Source organism: Enhydra lutris, unplaced genomic scaffold, assembly GCF_002288905.1.
Source record: "Enhydra lutris kenyoni isolate GAN:26980312 unplaced genomic scaffold, ASM228890v2 scaffoldscaffold23, whole genome shotgun sequence".
Classification (NCBI taxonomy): Eukaryota; Metazoa; Chordata; class Mammalia; order Carnivora; family Mustelidae; genus Enhydra; species Enhydra lutris.
Window position 1 is genome coordinate 1197295 of NW_019154107.1, and position 19458 is coordinate 1216752.

Genomic DNA, 19458 nt, shown 5'->3' on the forward strand with positions numbered 1-19458 from the left:
GTTACTTAAATTTACGTTAAGTCAAGTTAAATAAAATTAAAATCCAGTTCCTCAGTCATGTTTCAAGCGCTCAATAGCCCCATGGCGTTGGTGGCTACTGTATAGGGCGGCACAGATACAGAACCCTGCCATTGCTGGAAAAATCTCCATCACTGTGTTGGTCTCTAGGGATACTGGCCGGTGTTCACAGAGTTCCCACACGGTGTCAGATGCATTACAGGCACCTCCGCAGGCATCACCTCCTTTAATCTGCGAGTCATTCTTTTTTTTTTTTTTTAAGATTTTATTTATTTATTTGACAGAGAGAGATCGAAAGTAGTCAGAGTGGCAGGCAGAGGAACAGAGAGGGGGAAGCAGGCTCCCTGCTGAGCAGAGAGCCCGATGCAGGGCTCGATCCCAGGACCCTGAGATCATGACCCGAGCCAAAGGCAGAGGCTTAACCCACTGAGCCATGCAGATGCCCCATCTGTGAGACATTCTTGAGAGATACTGCTACTTTACAGATAAGGAGATTGAACCACAGTGAGTAAATACCGTGTTAGAGTCAGAGTTAATAAATGGTACAGGTAAGATCTGACCCCAGAAAATCCAGAACCTGTAGTTTTCACCATATGCCAAACTGTGAAAGTCCCAGTGGCCCAGGTTGGAGCAAAGGAAGTGGATGGCTCTGGTGGGCCTCCCGCACTCAAAGTACTCTCTCGTGATTGGATAAGGAGCCTCTCAGTAGCGACCATCACAGCCTCCCCCAGCTCGGACCTGGGTTCTTAAATGATCTCAAGAAAGAAGGGGCACCTGGGTGGTTCAGTCGGTTAAGCGTCTGCCATCAACTCAGGTCATGGTCTCAGGGTCCTGGATCAAGCCCCACATCGGGCTCCCTGCTCAGTGGGGAGTCTGCTTCTCCCTCTCTGTTCCTCTGCCTGCCACTCTGCCTACTTTCGACCTCTCATTCTTCCTCTGTGCTTTTCCTCTCTCTCTCTCTCTAATAAATAAAATATTAAAAAAAAAAAGAAATTATGAAAGAAGAGATGCCTACCCCACTCCACCACACCTTCCAATGGCAGAACGAGATGTACCAACAACCCTGGCGAGCAGGGTCACAGATGTATTAGTTAAGGTAAGGCAGACTGCTGCAATAATTAAATTCTAAAATCTCAGGGGCTCAAAAATAATAGTAGTTTCTTTTCCATGTGTAAAGTCCAATCGGCCACCTAGAGTAGAGAGAAGGGTAGGGCAGAGAGAGGGGCATCTACTCCATGCAGTCATTGAGGGGCCCAGGAAGACAGAGGCACTGCTATGTTCAACATGAAAATTCCAAGTCTGCTCTGGACAGCAATATCCAGCCGGCAAACAGGGGAAGGGAGAGTGAGGGAAATCAGGTGGGAGAGTTTTATGGCTAAGCCTGGAAGTGGCAAACACTCTTTCCGCCGACACCTATTAACCAGAACTCATGGCAAGGGAGGCTGGGTGATGGAGTCTAGCTGTGTGGTAACGAAGAAAAAAAATTAAAGTTTGGTGAGCTGCCAACCAGTCTCTGCCACATCGATTTAATTTGAGTGCTGTGGAGTAATTAATATCCATTAAACTAATGATGGGACAAAATTAATGCTAAAATTACTCTCCCCAACCACTATTTCCTTTTCCTTTGCCATGATATTGACAAGTCAAAAGTCAAGGAATCAAGAGGAATTGGAGGAGGAGGGGTCCCTGCCACTTTGCAGCTAAATCAATGAATTCCCTTCTTCGTGCCTCGCCTCCCTAGTTTTGCTCCCAGCGAACCTCCATATTATGATTTTTTTCATCACACTCAAGAGTAGGACTCCCATATGACAAATCATCTCTGTAAACAGCCACATACTAGTAAAAGCCACCAACAAAGGCTGGAAGTACGGATACTCCTGTTGTAGCCTAAGTTAGAAAAGCTGCATTTTGGGGGCACCTGGGTAGCTTAGTTGGTGGAGCATGCAACTCTCGATCTCCAGATCGTGAGTTCAAGCCCCATGTTGGGCAGAGAGATTACTTAAGGACATTTTTTTAAAAATCAAAGAAAAAAAAAGTTGTATTTTTGAGTTGCCTCTATTTTGAGGCTGTGTAAACCTTACCCTTTGCTGTAGCACTCCTGGATAGAACTCTCTCAGCAGGGCTTTTGGCCTGTGTACATTAATGGCTCGTGTTCTAATGTCCTCACCATATATTTTCTGTGGCTTGTCATGAGCTTTGAAAGACTGATTTGGCGGTAATCTCCTCCATATGAATAAAGTGCCCATGTCCCTTTATTTCCAATGGATGAATGAGCATGCCTCCTTAACCAAGCTTTAAATGTGATTAAGAGACTGGGCTCCTGGGACTCCTGGGTGGCTCAGTCGTTAAGCATCTGCCTTTGGCTCAGGGCACGATCTCACGTGCATGGGATCGAGTCCCGCATTGGGCTCCTTTCTCAATAGGAAGCCTGCTTCTCCCTCTCTGTCTGCCTGCCACTCCCCCTCCTTGTGCTCACTCGCTCTGTGTCAAATAAATAAATAAAATCTTAAAAAGAAGAGAGAGGCAGAGAGAGACTGGGCTCTTGAGGGAGACTTAATTGCATTCAAATCCTGGCTCTGCCTTAAATAAGTTTTTAACATTCCCCTGTTTGTATTTGTGCATCGGTAAAATGGGGGTGATTACTTTGCATAAAGTTACATTTATAAAGTATTTTATCATAGTTCAGCAATAAATCGTAATTGTTACTAATACAGATTTTATGATTCTGTGCTCTTGGATAAAGTTCACTTTTATGTAATAATCTAGTTGGGTTTTTTTTCCCCTTAATGCAAACAATAGATCAATAACTCACAGAGGGGAACTTAAAAAATCATGAAGCTGGGTTGAGCCTCCAACTCTTGATTTGGGCTCAGGTCATGATCTCAGGATCACGGGATGGAACACAGGGTCGGGCTCTGTGCTCAGCACAGTCTGCTTCTCCTTCTTCTTCTGCCCCTCCCCAACCCTGGCTCTCTTTCTCAAATAAATAAACAAAATCTTTTTTAAAAAATCGTGAAGCTGGTTTTTGTCCAAAATTTGCACATATGTGATTTCCACCTAACCATAAAACATTCTTCTCTATTCACTAATGCTTAATTAGCGGGACTATCTATTATAACACTGTCAACTTTCCATAGCTTAGGACCATAGGAAGGCATCTTCTAGAAAGATCATGGGGTTCCATCTCTGCATTTCATGTCAGGAAACAGAAGTTCATAGAAACCCATCTCAGAGGTGAAGGAGACTTGAAGAACGACCTAGTACAATTTTATAAATCTAGAAACCGGGCCTAGGTAGTCACTTGGACTATATAAAATTATTTCAAAAATTGTTTACTTATCCACGATAGGCTGCATGAGAAAAACAGAGTGATTTTTTTCAAAAATTATATCCATATTGCTTGTCTACTGCTGATCACAAAAACTGGATACGATTATATATGTCTGCTCAACACAAAAATGGGGAAAATTTTTTTTTTCTTTTATTTATTTGTCAGAGAGAGAGAGAGAGAGTGTGTGAATGAGAACTAGCAGGGGGAGTGGCAGGCAGAGGGAGAAGCAAGTCCCCCTACCCCAGAGCAGGGAGCCCGATGCAGGACTCGATCCCAGGACCCTGGAATCCTGACCTGAGCTGAAGGCACCTCCTGAACTGAGCCACCCAGGCAACCCAAAAATTTCTTTCTTAAATAAATCATTTGAAAGATAGTATCTTTTAGGAGTTGGGAGTTCATTGGAAGAAAAGAATTACAAAATATATCATGGGTAAGGAAAAGACTAGAAACCAAACTAGTCCGTCCCCTGCGGGCTGTAAGTGAGGAAGCAAGCTCAGAAACATGAAGGGATTTGCCCAAAGTTTATTCATTTGTTACAATTATTTTTAACGATTTATTCATTTTATTTGAGAGAGAGAGCATGTGCAGGAGGGGCAGGGGGAGTTTTAAGCAGACTACACGCTGAGCGCAGAGCACAATGCAGGGCTTGACCTCAAGACCCCGAGATCACGACCTAAGCAGAAATGAGGAGTCCGACACCTAACTGACTGTGCCACCCAGGCACCACCATTTGTTACAACTTTTTAAGGCCTATTGTGTATGCCAGGGACTGGGGTTACAGCAGAGAATAACACAAAGCCCCTGGCCTCAAACAGAGTTTACTTTCTAGTGATGTTATGCAACCCGCTTGAAAGTTTTAAAATTCTACTTCGAAAACATCCTATAACTGAAAATTTTTCGCTAATTCAAATACATCCTCTCCTGTCTGCCCACTAAAACCCAGAATGTTAGACTTTACTGTGGATCCAAATCAGAGTAATAACTAGTCATGTATTATATTAGGAGAAAGACTATGTAGGTGTAATACAACACAGTATAAGAAGAGCCACGTGCTCAGTTTTTACTCATTCAATTAGTGAGATAATTATAAGCAATTCTAATTTATTCACCAAAGCGAGACTATTGCCCATTTCACATTTTCCACTTCTCTCTTCTTTAACAAAATTTTACACTATTATGAATACTACAACAACAAGAGAGAAACTTCTCCTTTCAGCTTTGTGTACTCCTAAAAGAAAATAACACAATTGCCACAGACGTCACCGCAAAAGCATCTGCGATTTATACTGATGCTTTTTTACAGCACTGTGATCTTATGAACACAAGACTTCTTGCCAAGATCAATGTGTTTCTTATGACTTCCTTGAGTAAGGATACGCCTGCATCAAGGTACATTTCAACAGCGTGGTTTGTTTTTTTTTTAAATATTTTATTTATTTATTTGACAGAGACACCGAAAGAGAGAGAACACAAGCAGGGGAAGTGGGGGAGGGAGGAGGCTTCCCGCTGAGCAGGGAGCCCGATACGGGGCTCGATCCCAGGACCCTGAGATCGTGACCTGAGCTGAAGACAGACGCTTAACCCACTGAGCCACCCAGGCGCCCACAACAGTATGTTCTCTTGGACTATCAATTTACTCCCTAATAGACTAAATCAGTGAAGCTACTGCTTTTACTCTTCAGATCTCCCTCAATCTTTATCTGGTCTTTTGGGGATACAAATCCACCTCAGGATAAATGAATATGGCTAAGTTTCAGTCCAAGTTGCAGAAAAACCATTTTCAACAGTTTCAGGGACTAACACGGAGGAAGTGGTTAAGGACACAAGTTCTAGAATCCCACCACCTCCACTTTCCAGCTGTGTGAACCTGGAAGTAACTCAAACTGTGCAAAGCCTCAGTTCCCTCATCGAAGAAGTAAGGGATTAACATTTGACTGTTGCTACGGATCCACTAAGGTAACATATGAAGCATTTATAACAACATGACAGGTAGCATGACTGACCCTTAAACGTGGTTTTGAACTGGATGGGCCCACTTACACAGGGGTGCCTTCAATAAATAAAGCCAGTACTGCAAATGTATTTTCTCTTCCTTATGATTTGTTTCTTTAAAGATTTTATTTATTTATTTGTCAGAGAGAGAGGAGAGAACAAGCATGGGGAGTGGCAGACAGAGGGAGGGGCAGGCTTCCCACCTAGCAGGGAGCCCGATGCAGGACTTGATCCCAGGACTCCGGGATCATGACCTGAGCCAAAGACAGACGCTTAACTGACTGAGCCACCCAGGCGTCCCCCTTAAGATTTTCTTAATAATATTTTCCTTTCTCTAGCTTATTTTATCATAAAAATGGAGTGGATAATGTACGTAACATATAAAATATGCATTGATCGACTGTGTATGTGATCGGTAAGGCTTCTGGACAACAGTAGGCTATTAGTAGTGAAGCTTCTGGGTAGTCAAAATTATAGTGCATTTTTGACTGTGCAGGAGTCAAGCACCCCTAAGCCCCCTGTTTTTTTTAAGAAGGAACTGTAAACCTTTGTAAAGTTAACTCTTATATTCATTAGAATGCTTTCTGAGGCAAGTCAGAGAATACCCGTTTGAAAGTATCATAAACATTAAGGACATTCATTGAGCCCACTTAACAAGAAATCCAAAATCAGACAGTTCTAGGAGTGGTCCCACAGCTCGGGGAGACCCAGGTCCTTTCCTTCTTTCTTTCCTTCTTTTTTTTTTTTTTTTTAAAGATTTTATTTACTTGACAGAGAGAGACACAGCAGGAGAGGGAACACAAGCAGGGGGCAGAGGGAGAAGGAGAAGCAGGCTACCCGCTGAGCAGGGAGCCCGATGCAGGGCTCGATCCCAGGACCCTGGGATCATGACCTGGGCTGAAGGCAGGCGCTTAATGACTGAGCCCCCCTGCCACCCCACCCCCAGGTCCTTTCAATCCTTCTGTTCTTTCCTCCAGGGACTCAACACCTTCAAAATCTCAGGTTATCCCCATTTTCCACTGGTACTTGCTACCTCCTTTCAGTGTTTTTAAGATGGCTACCACTGGGGCTCCTGGGTGGCTCAGTGGGTTAAAGCCTCTGCCTTCAGCTCGGGTCATGATCCCAGGGTCCTGGGATCGAGCCCCGCGTCAGGCTCTCTGCTCGGCGGGGAGCCTGCTTCCCTTCCTCTCTCTCCCTGCCTGCCTTTCTGCCTACTTGTGATCTCTGTCAAATAAATAAATTAAATCTTTTAAAAAAAAAAGATGGCTACCACCGTTCCAGACATCAAATTCAGAGATAAAAATGTTGAGATATGGCACTATACAGCAGAACTTTGTCATGATGGAAATATTCTACACCTGTACTGTCCAGTCCAGCGACCACTAGCCCCTGTGACCACTGAGCACTTAAAATGTGGCTAGTGTGACTGAGGAACTGAATTTTTCATTTCATTTCATTTTAATTAATTTAAGTTTAACAGCCACATGTGCCACCTAGTGCGATCATATGGGACAGCGCGGGTCCAGAGGAAGAACTGTTTCTCCTTGAGTCACACCCGAAGAGTGGAGAAATTTTTCCTAAAAGTCCCCCAGCAGCTTTTCCCATGTGTCTTTGTTGGTCAAAAGGGAGTCACATGGCCACTCTTAAATCAAACTGGCAAGAGCAGCATTTCCATAGTTGGCTTAGAATAATCAGGATTTACTCCTGAGTCATGTGGAAAGGGGTAAGCACCCTATGAAGCCAGGGCTTGGCCAAACAAGTAAAAAGCAAGGAATGGTCGTCATATAAATGATCAGTAGTATGTGCTGCACCACTCTGTTGGGTCTAGATCGGGGATCTGTAAACTACAGCCCATGGGCCAAAGCCTGGCCTCCAACCGAGTCTGTAGCAAAGCCGTATTGGTGCCAAGCCACGCCTATTTACATATTGCCTATGGCCGCAACGGAGCTGAGTAGTTGCCACAGAGACTGTGTATGGCTGATGAATCCAAAAATATTTATTATCTGGCTTTTGTGGAAAATGTTTGCCAACCCCTGCTCCAAAAAGACATTCCTTATGATTAAAATCACCACTGTTAAGGATCTCGGCTACAACAGAGTCAATTGGCCAAAAGCAAGCACATTGTATGGGCTGGAATAGAGGACAGAGATCTGGTGAGCTGCTTTCAGGAGCTTGATACTATATCTTGCTGAGTAACTTTGAAAGTTACTCCATTGCTTTAAGCTTCAATCTTCTCATCAGCAAAGTTGGGGATAATACAACATTCTTTGCCTACCCCAGTGGGGACACAGGGAGATGATCTACGCGCAGGCGCGCTGTAAGCCATGAAGACCTACACAAATATCCAGCAGGGTTGCTGCCGCCACTGCTCTTTTTCATGCTCAGTCCTATGAGCTGCTGCTACTGGATCCTAACAAGAGGCCCTGGACTTTTCCATGAAGGGCAAGGCAAGGATAGCACCAGTGACCCGTTGACTGACCAGTTAGCAAAAGCCACTTCTGGAACGTTTATCAATTTAGCAAACAAAGAGATTCACTGGCTTCTCTGTAACTTGAAGAGCCTCTGAAATCACATTATGTTTAAAAAAAAAGGGGGGGGTTTAAAAAAGTATTTTCAATTGTTTCCAATTTCACATTAAGAATTTTGAATAGGAGGGGCGCCTAGATGGCTCAGCTGGTTAAGTGTCCAACGAGTTCAGCTCAGGTCAGGATCTCAGGGTCCTGGGACAGAGCCCCGCATCAGGATCTGCACTCAGCAGGGAGTCTGCTAGAGGATCTTTCTCCTTCTCTCTCTCTCTCCCCACCCCAAAATAAATAAAGAATTTTTTTAAAAAATTTTTGAATAGGAGAGCAGTCGTAAAATGGAATGGCAAAGAAGAGTGGTTCTCACTTTGAAGAAGACCCCAAGGATCTCTGGTCACCCAGGACAATGAATTAGGAATCCGAAGACTCTCCCTGCTGGGTAATTGAACTCACAGAATGTGAGTGTGTGAAGGAATCCTAATAGGCAATCAGCTGAGCCCCTTCATCATATGGAGGAGAGGAAGCCATTCTTTAAAGGTAATCTAGCCAACCGACAGCCACTTCATTGAGGTCTGTGCAAAATGTTAGAGGAGTAACGGATGTTGTATAAGAAATCACTGGGTCCAGATGAGGGTATTGCTGGTGATGTAAGTCAGCTGAAGGCAGAGGCCCACATTTTAGAGTATCTCTAGGCTTTACACTAGAGTCAAAAATCAAAGTGAGTCAAGCAACCAGTTTACTGAGCACTTACTATGTGCTGGACTATGGAGGATACAGAGAGGAAAGGGTTGTCCCCCTTACCCTCAAGGACCTGACTAGGTATTTCTTCATACCTGAAAAGATAAAACCAGGAGGAGGAGCGGAATTCAGGTTATAATGATCACCTTCAACAATCCCTAGCAGAGTGTCCTAATACATCTTAATATGTATTCGTTTTAGAGTTAGTTTAAAATTTATAAATAGAATTTAGATGTACAAATAATAGCAACAATAAACAAATACATTAAAAAGAAACTACCTGAGCTTCCACATTATTTTGCAGCCTCCACTCCAGAAGTACAGGAAAGGGATCCCTAGACCCGATGATTTAAGGTGGCTCTTTCATTTGCTCTGAAATGATCTCCAGCTAAATCAATGTCTTTTGGATAAATGCACCATCTCTGTTTTGCCTTGTCTTCCATCTGGTAGTCAAGATGGCTTCCAGGTTGGGAATGGGGCGCTAGTTTCCTTCTGGCAGCAGGGAGAAGGGGTCCACCTCTGTGAGCCCACCCTGTGTTGAACACTGGGTTCTCAATGGCCTCTCCAGAGATCTCCCTCCCCCTGTGGGGTTCCTGAGCATCCAGCTGGCACCCACCACTGAAGACTGTGCCCACTGGCCCCCATGGTCTATGCTCTCAGTAGCCCTCCCTGGCCTGGGGGGTCCCTCTCTTGCTGACCCAGGTCTCCTCAGGTCTCACCTCTGAGTGTCTGTCACATCCTTCATCAGACCCCTAGTCTAAATTGTCCACACCATCGCTTTTGCAGCCATGTCCCTGCTCCTGGCTCACAACACAGTCACCCACAAGGAACATGAGGGCCACTTAGAATCCATCCCCTGCCCACAAGAGACAAGAAAGACTTGAAAAAGACACAATCTCCAGTCTTCTCTCTGCCTAGACACACTATGCCACCATCTTTCATCTGTACCATGGCCTCCCTGTTGATGTACAGGCTGCTGTGAGTTCTGACCAGGAGTTCTAAGCGCTAAGTGGGACACAATGTCCTCTGCTTTCAGTTTCCTCCTCCACCTTCTCAGAGCCTCTACCATTCCCCGTCAGCACTTTGATCTGTCAGGGAAAGAGTCAGAGTCTACTAGCAGTGACCTCATGCCTGTGTGGGGGTAGCGGGAATTGGGGAGGCTGTAAGACTGGCTGAGCATCAGGTCAATGTCATGGTATTCATAATTTCATTTGCACAGACAGAAAGTTGAGAGAGAAAGAGTGCACACGTGGTTTGGTACTGGAGGACAAAGTCAAACAAGACAGGTTCCCTGCCTTTCAGGAGCGTTACAGTCTACCCTCCTACAGCTTTACCATGTACAAGGAAGAACAAAGACTTGGATGGACAAAGCATGAGAGTGTAAGAGGAAACAAGAGAGTGAGGCCTTGGGAGACAGGAATTATAGAGGAGTCTATCACTGGAAATGCCTGTGGCACAGAAAGATCTAGGTCCAGACCAGAGAGAAGGTTGGGGGATTATAGCTCATGAGCTCACCAAACTGGCTCAAATGTGTAATTGTTTCCAAATGGGGAAGACAACTCTACAAGGATGAAATTATAACCATCTTCCACTATTGTGTCATCTTACCCTCTGGAAAATAGTTGTACCTAAAAGAAGACCTCCTTCAAAGCAAAAAAAAAAAAAAAAAAAAAAAGTAAAGAAAAAAGGCATTGGCATGGGCCAGGAGAGCTAGAGGTTAGAGGGAAGTATAGTCACCTACCAAAGCTCATGTGGGCTTCTGGTAGACCAAGAATGATTCCCTCACGCATTGCCAAATTACACAACTGAAAGTATTAAGGTCTAAGAGTTCTCTCTGTTGGCCAGTGGCCTAACAAGGGAGTGTCAGACCTACCTCTCCCTACTGTCAAGAGCTACTGAGTCATCTCTCAGGCTTCCAGGGTAAAGCTACTGTGTTTGCAGTCCAGATCCCCCAGAGTCTGGGGGAATGGCTGCTCTCTAGCAGCACAGCCCAGCTCCTTCTCTATCTTCTCCCCTCGCCTCAGTGACCTGTTCATTCAGTCTTCAGACACCTACCAGGCAGCCTGGTCGAGTATGAACAGAACAAGCTATGTGCTGAAGGGAATCCTCTGAGCTGTGAGACTCTGCACAAATGACTTAATCTCTTTGACCCTCCATTTCTTCATCTGTAAACTGAGACTAAGATTATCTATCATGATGAGTTTTTGTGAGGATTAAATGAGATGCTATACAGCAAGCACTTAGCAGGGCGTGGCCCAGTGCAAGTTCCCTGTCCTCATTATGTTTCCACCCATTCATTTCCCATCCGCCTCACAAACCCTCCTTCTGCCTTCTCACCTGGCACTGACAATGTGCTGGAAGGACTTGTGATGCAAAGGAAATGCCTAACACTGTAACAGAAGGGTTCAAGAATAAAAAGACATAGATAAAGAGAAAAAGGAGCCCCAGGGAGAGAGATTTTTTTCTTCTGAAGAGATCAGGGCAGGTTTTATAGAGGTAGTAATATTGGGCTGGACCTTGGACAGTTCATACTGTTCCAAGTGGGGAGACCCCAGAAAGCAGAGGGAGGGAGTAGGGAAGTAAGATAGGGAAGCGAGTAAAGCCAATAATGGGTACATTAATGAGTGGATTACTACCGGGGGGCAACTGGGGCACAACCCAACTATCTACTAGGTGTGTAGAACACAGCCCACCAAGGGACGAGGAAGCTGGCATAGGTCAACACCGACTCTCATCCCTCACTCTTTTGGAGTGTTAACTCCCTGGCACTTCTGGCTTGTTCCAAGAACAGGCCACGCTCAGTTGTCTAGGCACAGATCATCTGCAATCAGAGGGCCATGGGAGCCATCAGCACGCAGGCACTTTCCTGTTCACCTGCCCCATTTTCATCGCTCTTAAATATATTTTTCACAAAGACTTATTTCTCCCAAGCTGCTTTCATTTTGATGACGTTTTTCCCCTTATGTTTCACTTTCCTTCCTCAGCCACCCCCGCAGTGGAAAAGGCACTGGAACGTGAGACTGAAGATCTAGTATCTAGTCTGACTCCACCACTTCCCAACCCATCATGCCCCTGGAGACATTTAGTCATCAGTAGAGTGGGGACATTTGATTTCTGCTCTGCTGATCCCACAGTGATATTTTCATGCCCCAAGAAGATGACGTGTGAGCACAGTTGACAGTAACATCACAGAACCACAGCAGACTCTATACCCCGTGATAGTTATCTAGAGAAGTTTTCTCTCCCTACTTCTGCCTTCTGCCCATTGTGGTCTTGGAAGACTCACACTGAGGGCAGTGGTCTTCAAAGTGTAGTTTCTGGGTCTGTCACAACAATAGTACCTGGGAGCTTCTTAGAGATGTCCATTCTCAGGTCCAGCCCTATACCTAACGAAGACTCTCGGGGAGGGACCCAGAAATCTGTGTTTTAACAAGCCCTCCAGGGGATTCTTATATTTTGAGAACTGATGTTTTCAGAGTTTGAGAACTCTGGTTTGCGGGTTATGACCACAAAATTCGGAGCTGGCTACAAATTCCAGTCAGCCACTTCCTTGAACAACTTACTTATCTCTCGGAGACTCAGTTTCTTGACCTGGGAAATGAGGCTAACTTTAGGACCTCTCCTTCACAGATGTGGTTGAGAAGCTGAAGAGAGTGAGTATGCGTAAAGCAGGAAGGACCCGGCCCATCATAAGCAGTCAGGACACGTTTGACTCTTACCACTTCTTTTTGTAAAGTATTGTGGCTTCTTGACAGGCCCTGGTGCCTGCTTTTTGAAGGACTGTCAATTGGGTTTTAACCTGTTGGGAAGTTTTCCATTTAGTTCGTGTGTGTCTGTTTTGTTTACATGTCATTGTTGGCTCTAAGTAGGTATTTGCTTTATCCAAAGATTCCTTGATCCTGCCACTCTCCTCCAAGTAAGAAAGGCATTTCTCTGTGTGTCCTTAATAATTCTTCTTAAATAACATTCCTGGTGAGGATTCTTACCCTTTGGATAGCACTGTATTTTTTTTTGGCAGTTGTACCTACAGATTTTGCTGCCAGGATATCTGGCCTTTTCGCTGCCCTCCTTAGGTAACTTTTCTCTTTATTTCATTCTAAAGATCCTCTCTTGTGAAAAGCATGCTGCTTCATTTGGCTGATTCTCTACCCCCCTTAACGTTTCCATGCAGAAGTACCTTCAATGGATGCTTTTATGAACAAATAAACACCAGAAATAGACCCTCACATATGTGGTTAATTGATTTCTGACAAAGGTGCCAAGACGACTCAATGGGGAAAGGACAGTCTTTTCAACAAATAACACTGTGAAAAGTGGAAGTCCACACGTAAAAGAATGATGCTGGGCCCTTACCTCACACCATATACAAAAATGAACTCAAAATGCATCAAAGCACCTGACCACAAGAGCTAAAACTCTAAAACTCTTTGAAGAAAATGTGGGAGAAGTCTTCATGACATCAGATTTGGCAGTGGTTTCTTGGATAAGACAGAAAAAGCACAGGCAAAAAAGTAAAAACAGATAAATTGGACTTCTTCAAACATAAAAACTTGGGTGCGTCAAAGCACACTATTAAGATAGTGAAAAGATAACACAAAATTGGAGAAAATATTTGCAAATCACATTAACTGGTAAAGGATTTAATATATCCAGAATATATAAAGAACTCTTAAACTCAACAACAACAACAAAAACACCCAAACAACCCAATTCAAAAATAGGCCAAAGGTTTGAGTAGACACATCTCTAAAAAAAAGACAAACATGTCCAATAAGTCCATGAAAGATGCTCCACAACACTAATCATTAAGGAAATGTAAATCAAAACCACTACAAGGTACCAATTCACACCCATTATCAAAACAACAGAAAATAAGAAGTCTTGGTGAGGGGCGCCTGGGTGGCTCAGTGGGTTAAAGCCTCTGCCTTCAACTCAGGTCATGATCCCAGGATCTTGGAATGGAGTCCCGCATTGGGCTCTCTGCTCAGCAGGAAGCCTGCTTCCCCCTCTCTCTGCCTGCCTCTCTGCCTACTTGTGATCTCTGTTTGTCAAATAAATAAATAAAATCTTAAAAAAAAAAAGAAGAAGAAGAAGAAGTCTTGGTGAGAAACTGGAATCCTTGTGCCCTGCTGGTAGGATGTAAAATGGTGCTGCCACTGTGGGAAACAGTGTGGCAGATCCTCAAGAAGTTAACCACAGAGTCACCATGTGATCTAGCAATTCCACTCCCAGGCATATGTGCCCAAAAGAACTGAAAGCACGGACTTGAACTTGTACTTGTACACCAATATCCACAGCAGCATTATTTACAATAGCCAAAAGGTGGAAATACCTCACACGTCTATCAACACTGAACGGATAAACAAAATGTGGTCTATACACGCAATGGAGTATTATTCAGCCTGAAAAAGGAATGAAATGCTGATACATACTATAACATGGATGAACCCTGAAAACATGCTAAGTGAAAGAAGCCAGACACAAAAGGACAAATACTGTATGATTCCACTTATATGAGGTACCTGGAACGGCAAATTCATAAAGACAGAAAGCAGAGAGTATACCACGGACTAGGGGCAAGAGGGAATGGGGAGCTACTGTTTAACATGTATAGAGTTTCTATTTGAGATGAAATTTCCTCGAAATGGGTAGTGGTGATAGTTGTACATAATTGGGGATATATTTAATGCCAGCAGTTCAATGGTTAAAATGGGAAGTTTTGTGTTATGTTTATTTCACAGTGTTTAAAAAAAAATCCTAAATAAACACATGTACACAGAGATAAAACAGGGGAAAGAATGAAAAAAACAAGACAAGACAAAACGCAGGCACCTTACCTTCCAAGGATGTAACCAGGACAACATGAAGACAAATGATGATAAGAAATATCTTGAACAGCGGTAAAACTTCTTCAGGTCTGCCAACATGGCTACACTGTCTGCCAGAGAAAAACATCCTGGAATAAAATAAGGCGAAAACATATCATCATGGCACGCCATAATCACAACACAGCAAAACCGAAGAGGTCAGTCACTTTACCAAGGCAACCTGCTCTCCTGCTTCCTTTAAATTACTCTGGTTCCAGAGAACTGGCAATGACAGATGGGACATGGGTGTTTACTAAAAGCAAAACCTCTGTTTATTATGGGAGGACCACCCAGTGGGGTATCATATTACATTGAAAATTATTTTTTAAAAAAACAGAAACAGACTCACAAATACAAAGAACGAATTAGCGGTTGCGAAAGGAGGAGACAGGAAAAACAGGTGGCCGGGATCAAGAGGTACAAACTTCCAGTTACAAAACAAGTAAGGCACAGGGATGAAAAGTACAGCATCAAAAATACAGTCAGTAATATTGCATTAAATTCATATGACATCTGATGGCAACTATGCTTATCGTGGTGAGCATTTCGTAACGTACAGAATTGTCAAACTGCTTCGTTGTACGCCTGAAACTAATGTAATACTGTATGTCAACTATACTTCACTTAAAATTAAATTTTTTAAAAAAGATAAGCAAGGGGGCACCTGGGTGGCTCAGTGGGTTGGGCCTCTGCCTTCGGCTCGGGTCATGATCTCAGGGTCCTGGGATCAAGCCCTGCATCGGGCTCTCTGCTCGGGGGGGAGCCGGCTCCCCCCCCCACACACACTCTGCCTGTCTCTGCCTACTTGTTATCTCTCTCTCTCTCTTGCTGTCAAATAAATAAATAAATAATTTTTAAAATAAATAAATAAAAATAAATAAAAAGATAAGCAAGGTGGTCCCTGTGAATTTACAGAAAACATCAATACACGCAAAATATCAAGAGAAGAAATGAAAAACGTGAACGCTACACATATAATTATTACCACTACATAAAGCCTGGTTCAAAACTATACTAAGAATCAGAAGGCGTCAGAGAATCCCATAAATCATTCTACTCCTGTTTCTGTCTTATTCTGCAGAAGAATTTCCTCTTTATCACACACAAATCCATTATCATTGCTTGATCTTGAGTGGTCAGGACAACAGAGTCAACATTTTTTAAAAAGCAAAGTTCGCATCAAAACTGAATTTCAAAGCCCCATTCGCCATTCATGGATTCATTCATTCAACAAATATTTCTTGAGAGGCAATAAAAAAAAAATAAGGAGGGAGCCCGGCACCCAGAGAGAATGGCAAATCCTGAAGCTGTGTCTGTTCCTCTCACGGTGGAGGAACTGGCCAACAGAACCCTATGACAGGCAGTCAGCACCAGCAGCAGTGGCTGGCACGGGATGCCAAGGGAGGACAAGCCAGCCAGGAAATCACAATCAGCCCACGGGCGCAGGCACAAGCATGGGGAAGGGAGATCCCACGAAGCAGGCTCCCCCTGCACAGCCCCAGGGCGAGTGGCCAAGGCAGACCAGGCTGTATGTTTTCAGCTGGCAGAACTCCTGACCACAGAGCACCCACGAACCCAGCCATCACTGCGGCTTCTGCCAGCCTCAGAACGATCAAGTGCGCATGCCCAGTAGCGAAGACTAGCGAGCAGGCACTGCCAGGTTCTGGCTCTGCCGTGCAATGTCTGAGTGACTTGGGACAAGTTCTTTCCAATGGCCAGGATTCCGCATCTAGCAAACCGTGACAACAGCACCAACCAGAGAGTGTTGCTGTGGTGAGAAAGCCCTGTGAAGCCACTGTGAACGCTAGCTGTACTCTTCCTTCCTTCGGTAGACAGACAGTCTTTTGCACCCAGCACGTGCAGGGTAGAACCGAGCAGGGACTATGGGGACAAGGGCACAGGAAGATGGGGAAAAAACACAATTTCTCAGCCTCAAGGAAAAACTGGCAATCTTTAAGGATCCTATAACTTAACAGCCATCACCAGTACCATCACCTGGGAATTCTTTCCTTGGACGTGGCGTGATAATGTCTTAGGCAGGAGGTAAGTCCTTTTCCTTCCAAAGAGGGCTTCTTTTTTCTCAATCAATAAACTGTATTATATATTAATAATACAGTACGTTAATAAGTTATCACATGCCTCTGGTTTGGCTCTCCTCTTCAGCACTTTTATTCTCTGTTCATAATGGCGGATTATTGACCCTCCCAAATGAGTCACTCAAACCAGAATGCAAAGATGTAACAATGTCTCTGGAGAAAAATATAAGCATCTGCTACAGCTACATACCACAATATTGATGAATCTCCGAGACATAAAGTCAGAGAAAGCAGCCAGACATGAAAGAAAGCATAGTGCACAGATTTCCATTCATACGAGGTATAAAAGCAGACAAAACCAATCGATGGAGCGAGGAGTAGGGAGAGTGGTTATCCTTGGAAGGGGGTGCAGGTGTAATAATTAGAAGGGGGGCGCCTGGGTGGCTCAGTGGGTTAGGCCCCTGCCTTCGGCTCGGGTCGTGATCTCAGGGTCCTGGGATCAAATAAAATCTTTAAAAATAATAATAATAATAATTAGAAGGGGGCACGAAGGGGTTTCTGAGGTACAGGTAACATTCTGTGTGCCGGTTCCACAGGTGTGTTTGGTTCCTGAAACTTATCTTATTATACAAGTGAGTGTATGCCACAAGAAGTTTCATTTAAAAGTTTAAAATTCAATCTATTTTTTTTTATTTCTGAACTCAGTTCCCCCTCCAAAAGCACTGTTATTTTTTTGTTAGATCTATATCTAGTGAACCAGACCTCTACAAACAAAAACCAATCAAACAAGCAAACAAAATAAACCTCTCTCCTATACAAACGCGTTGACTCAACTCTACCTGGAATTTGCAGAACTGATTTAGAAGACTGACTGTACAAGTACCTAATTTTAGATCTGGAAAGAGTATCAGAGCAGTTTAGCTTTGAAAAGGAACTCAGAATTCACCTAGCTTCAAACCCTCATTCTTCAAACCCTCATTCTACACACGAAGGAAGAGGTCCAACATGCTCCAAGAGATGGGTCAAGGTCATTTGGCTGTTTGGTGGGACTCCTTCTCTTTCTACCAGGCCACAGTGCTGGCCTCCTGAGAATGTGTCTCCTTAGGAGTAAACTTCTAAGTCCATCAGGTGAAATAAATCAACAAATTCAAAATGCTAAAAAATAATATCAAAATTTCTGCAAACTCATTCTTAACCCACTGAGCCACCCAGGTGCCCCTCTGCAAACTCATTCTTAAGCTTTGCTAACTCCTAGGGCAAGACTTCCTGAGTAGTATATAAGATATGGTCAAAGTTAAATTAGTCACAGTATACAGTCACTGGTTATTATGTGCTGTAACTTGGGCCTCTGATCAAAATAAACCATGCCTTTTCACTGAAGAGAGCTTGTACTCAACTCCCAAATGAGAGGAGGAAAGGCCATGAATGAAGGGCGATGCAAGCAGCCATCTTGGAAAGGGAGTATGGATCAAGAAGGACTTACTACAAACCAGGTGCCACTGACCTTTAGGTTATCAAGCCTGACGTGTCTTTCCTTAAGACTGAGGGGTGCCTGGGTGGCTCAGTTGGTTGGGCGACTGCCTTGGGCTCAGGTCATGATCGCGGAGTCCCGGGATCGAGTCCGCATTGGGCTCCCAGCTCCATGGGGAGTCTGCTTCTCCCTCTGACCTTCTCCCCTCTCATGCTCTCTCACTGTCTCTCTCAAATAAATAAATAAAATCTTTTAAAAAAAAAGACTGAATATATATTTCCTAATAGGAGAAGTTTTATGGTATTTAAAATAACACAGCTCCCACCGCTTCTGTATAAGCTAGAGGACATCCTGCTAAGCCTTAAAGTCCTACCATCACTGATCAAAGAGGGAGAGCAGTGGATTTTGTTGAAAGCCTTATTCATTATCCATGAAAGTCATTTATACCTTTCTGAGCTGGAAATTTTCTTCACCTTCCAGGGTAACTTGGGTTAGCTCAATGCTCACCAGGTTATCAAGAAAGAGGACTTAAACAGCCACTGATTCTTAGCAAATTTCCAAAGTGCTGAGGATGGTTGGTAAGATCACATCAATTACAAAGAAAACCATCTGCAAGCATTTGAACAGTAAAGCCTAGCCCTTGATGCTACACAACCTCTCACAGAAGATTTTCCCAAGGTTCATCATGGCTCTGGGCCCCCTTTTATGGTTGCGAACTCTGATGTACCTGGCAACCTCTGGGGTTGTATGGTACACAAGCAACACGACTGTAGTCCATGGCCTTGCTTGTAACCCTCCAAGAAATTGTTCTAGATCTCTTCAATTCTTTAGATATACTATCACTTATCATATTTTTAAAGACACATAGGTCATCAGTGAAAACCTGAATGGCAATACACAATAAATTTATCATTATCTAAATATAGAATAATTAAAGAATAATTTAAAAGGGGGGATAATAGCGTGGTATCACTTCAGGGCAGGTCTGGGTAAAGGTTATTCTCTATTACCTCTGATTAACTGGCATAATTTGGTTATACCAGGGCGGCTGGGATATATGCAATGATCAATATTTTTGACCAAAGTAACAAGAGGTGTGGTAATTGTTCCCTAGGTCTCATTGAAAACTTTATGATTTTGAGACATTTACATTGGGTCTAAGTGTTGATTAACCAAACTTGCACAAGGGGAAATTTAAAAAGGAGGTACTGAAGAGGTTCTCAGTGCAAATAAAACAACTGACTTAGAACATTCAACTGTCAAAGAAGTCAGAGAATCCCAAGGTTGCTTTTTTTTTTCCCCCTGGAATCTCTGGTTATGTGTTTAATTATTCTAAAAAAGGAATCCAGAAACTGTTAGTAAAAGCATAATTAAATTTTTTGCATAATTAAATTTTACTTGAACTCTACTAAAAGACCCTGATAAAGCAAACACCTCAGAAAAAAAAATTTCTTCAGTGTTCCAAGAATATGTTGGATTCAGT

At 43.5% G+C, this 19458-nt stretch overlaps 1 protein-coding gene across 2 annotated transcripts in view; it reads right to left on the reverse strand.

The window, feature by feature from the left end:
- LOC111150411 (adhesion G protein-coupled receptor G2) overlaps positions 1–19458 on the reverse strand; it is an 86377-nt gene that overhangs the window by 58722 nt on the left and 8197 nt on the right. For both annotated transcript variants that reach the window (XM_022507832.1, XM_022507831.1), the window contains exon 2: positions 14439–14557. In XM_022507832.1, coding sequence (XP_022363540.1) covers positions 14439–14556 — 118 coding nt within the window. In that variant the 5' untranslated portion in view covers position 14557. The remainder of the gene's footprint in view (positions 1–14438; positions 14558–19458) is intronic.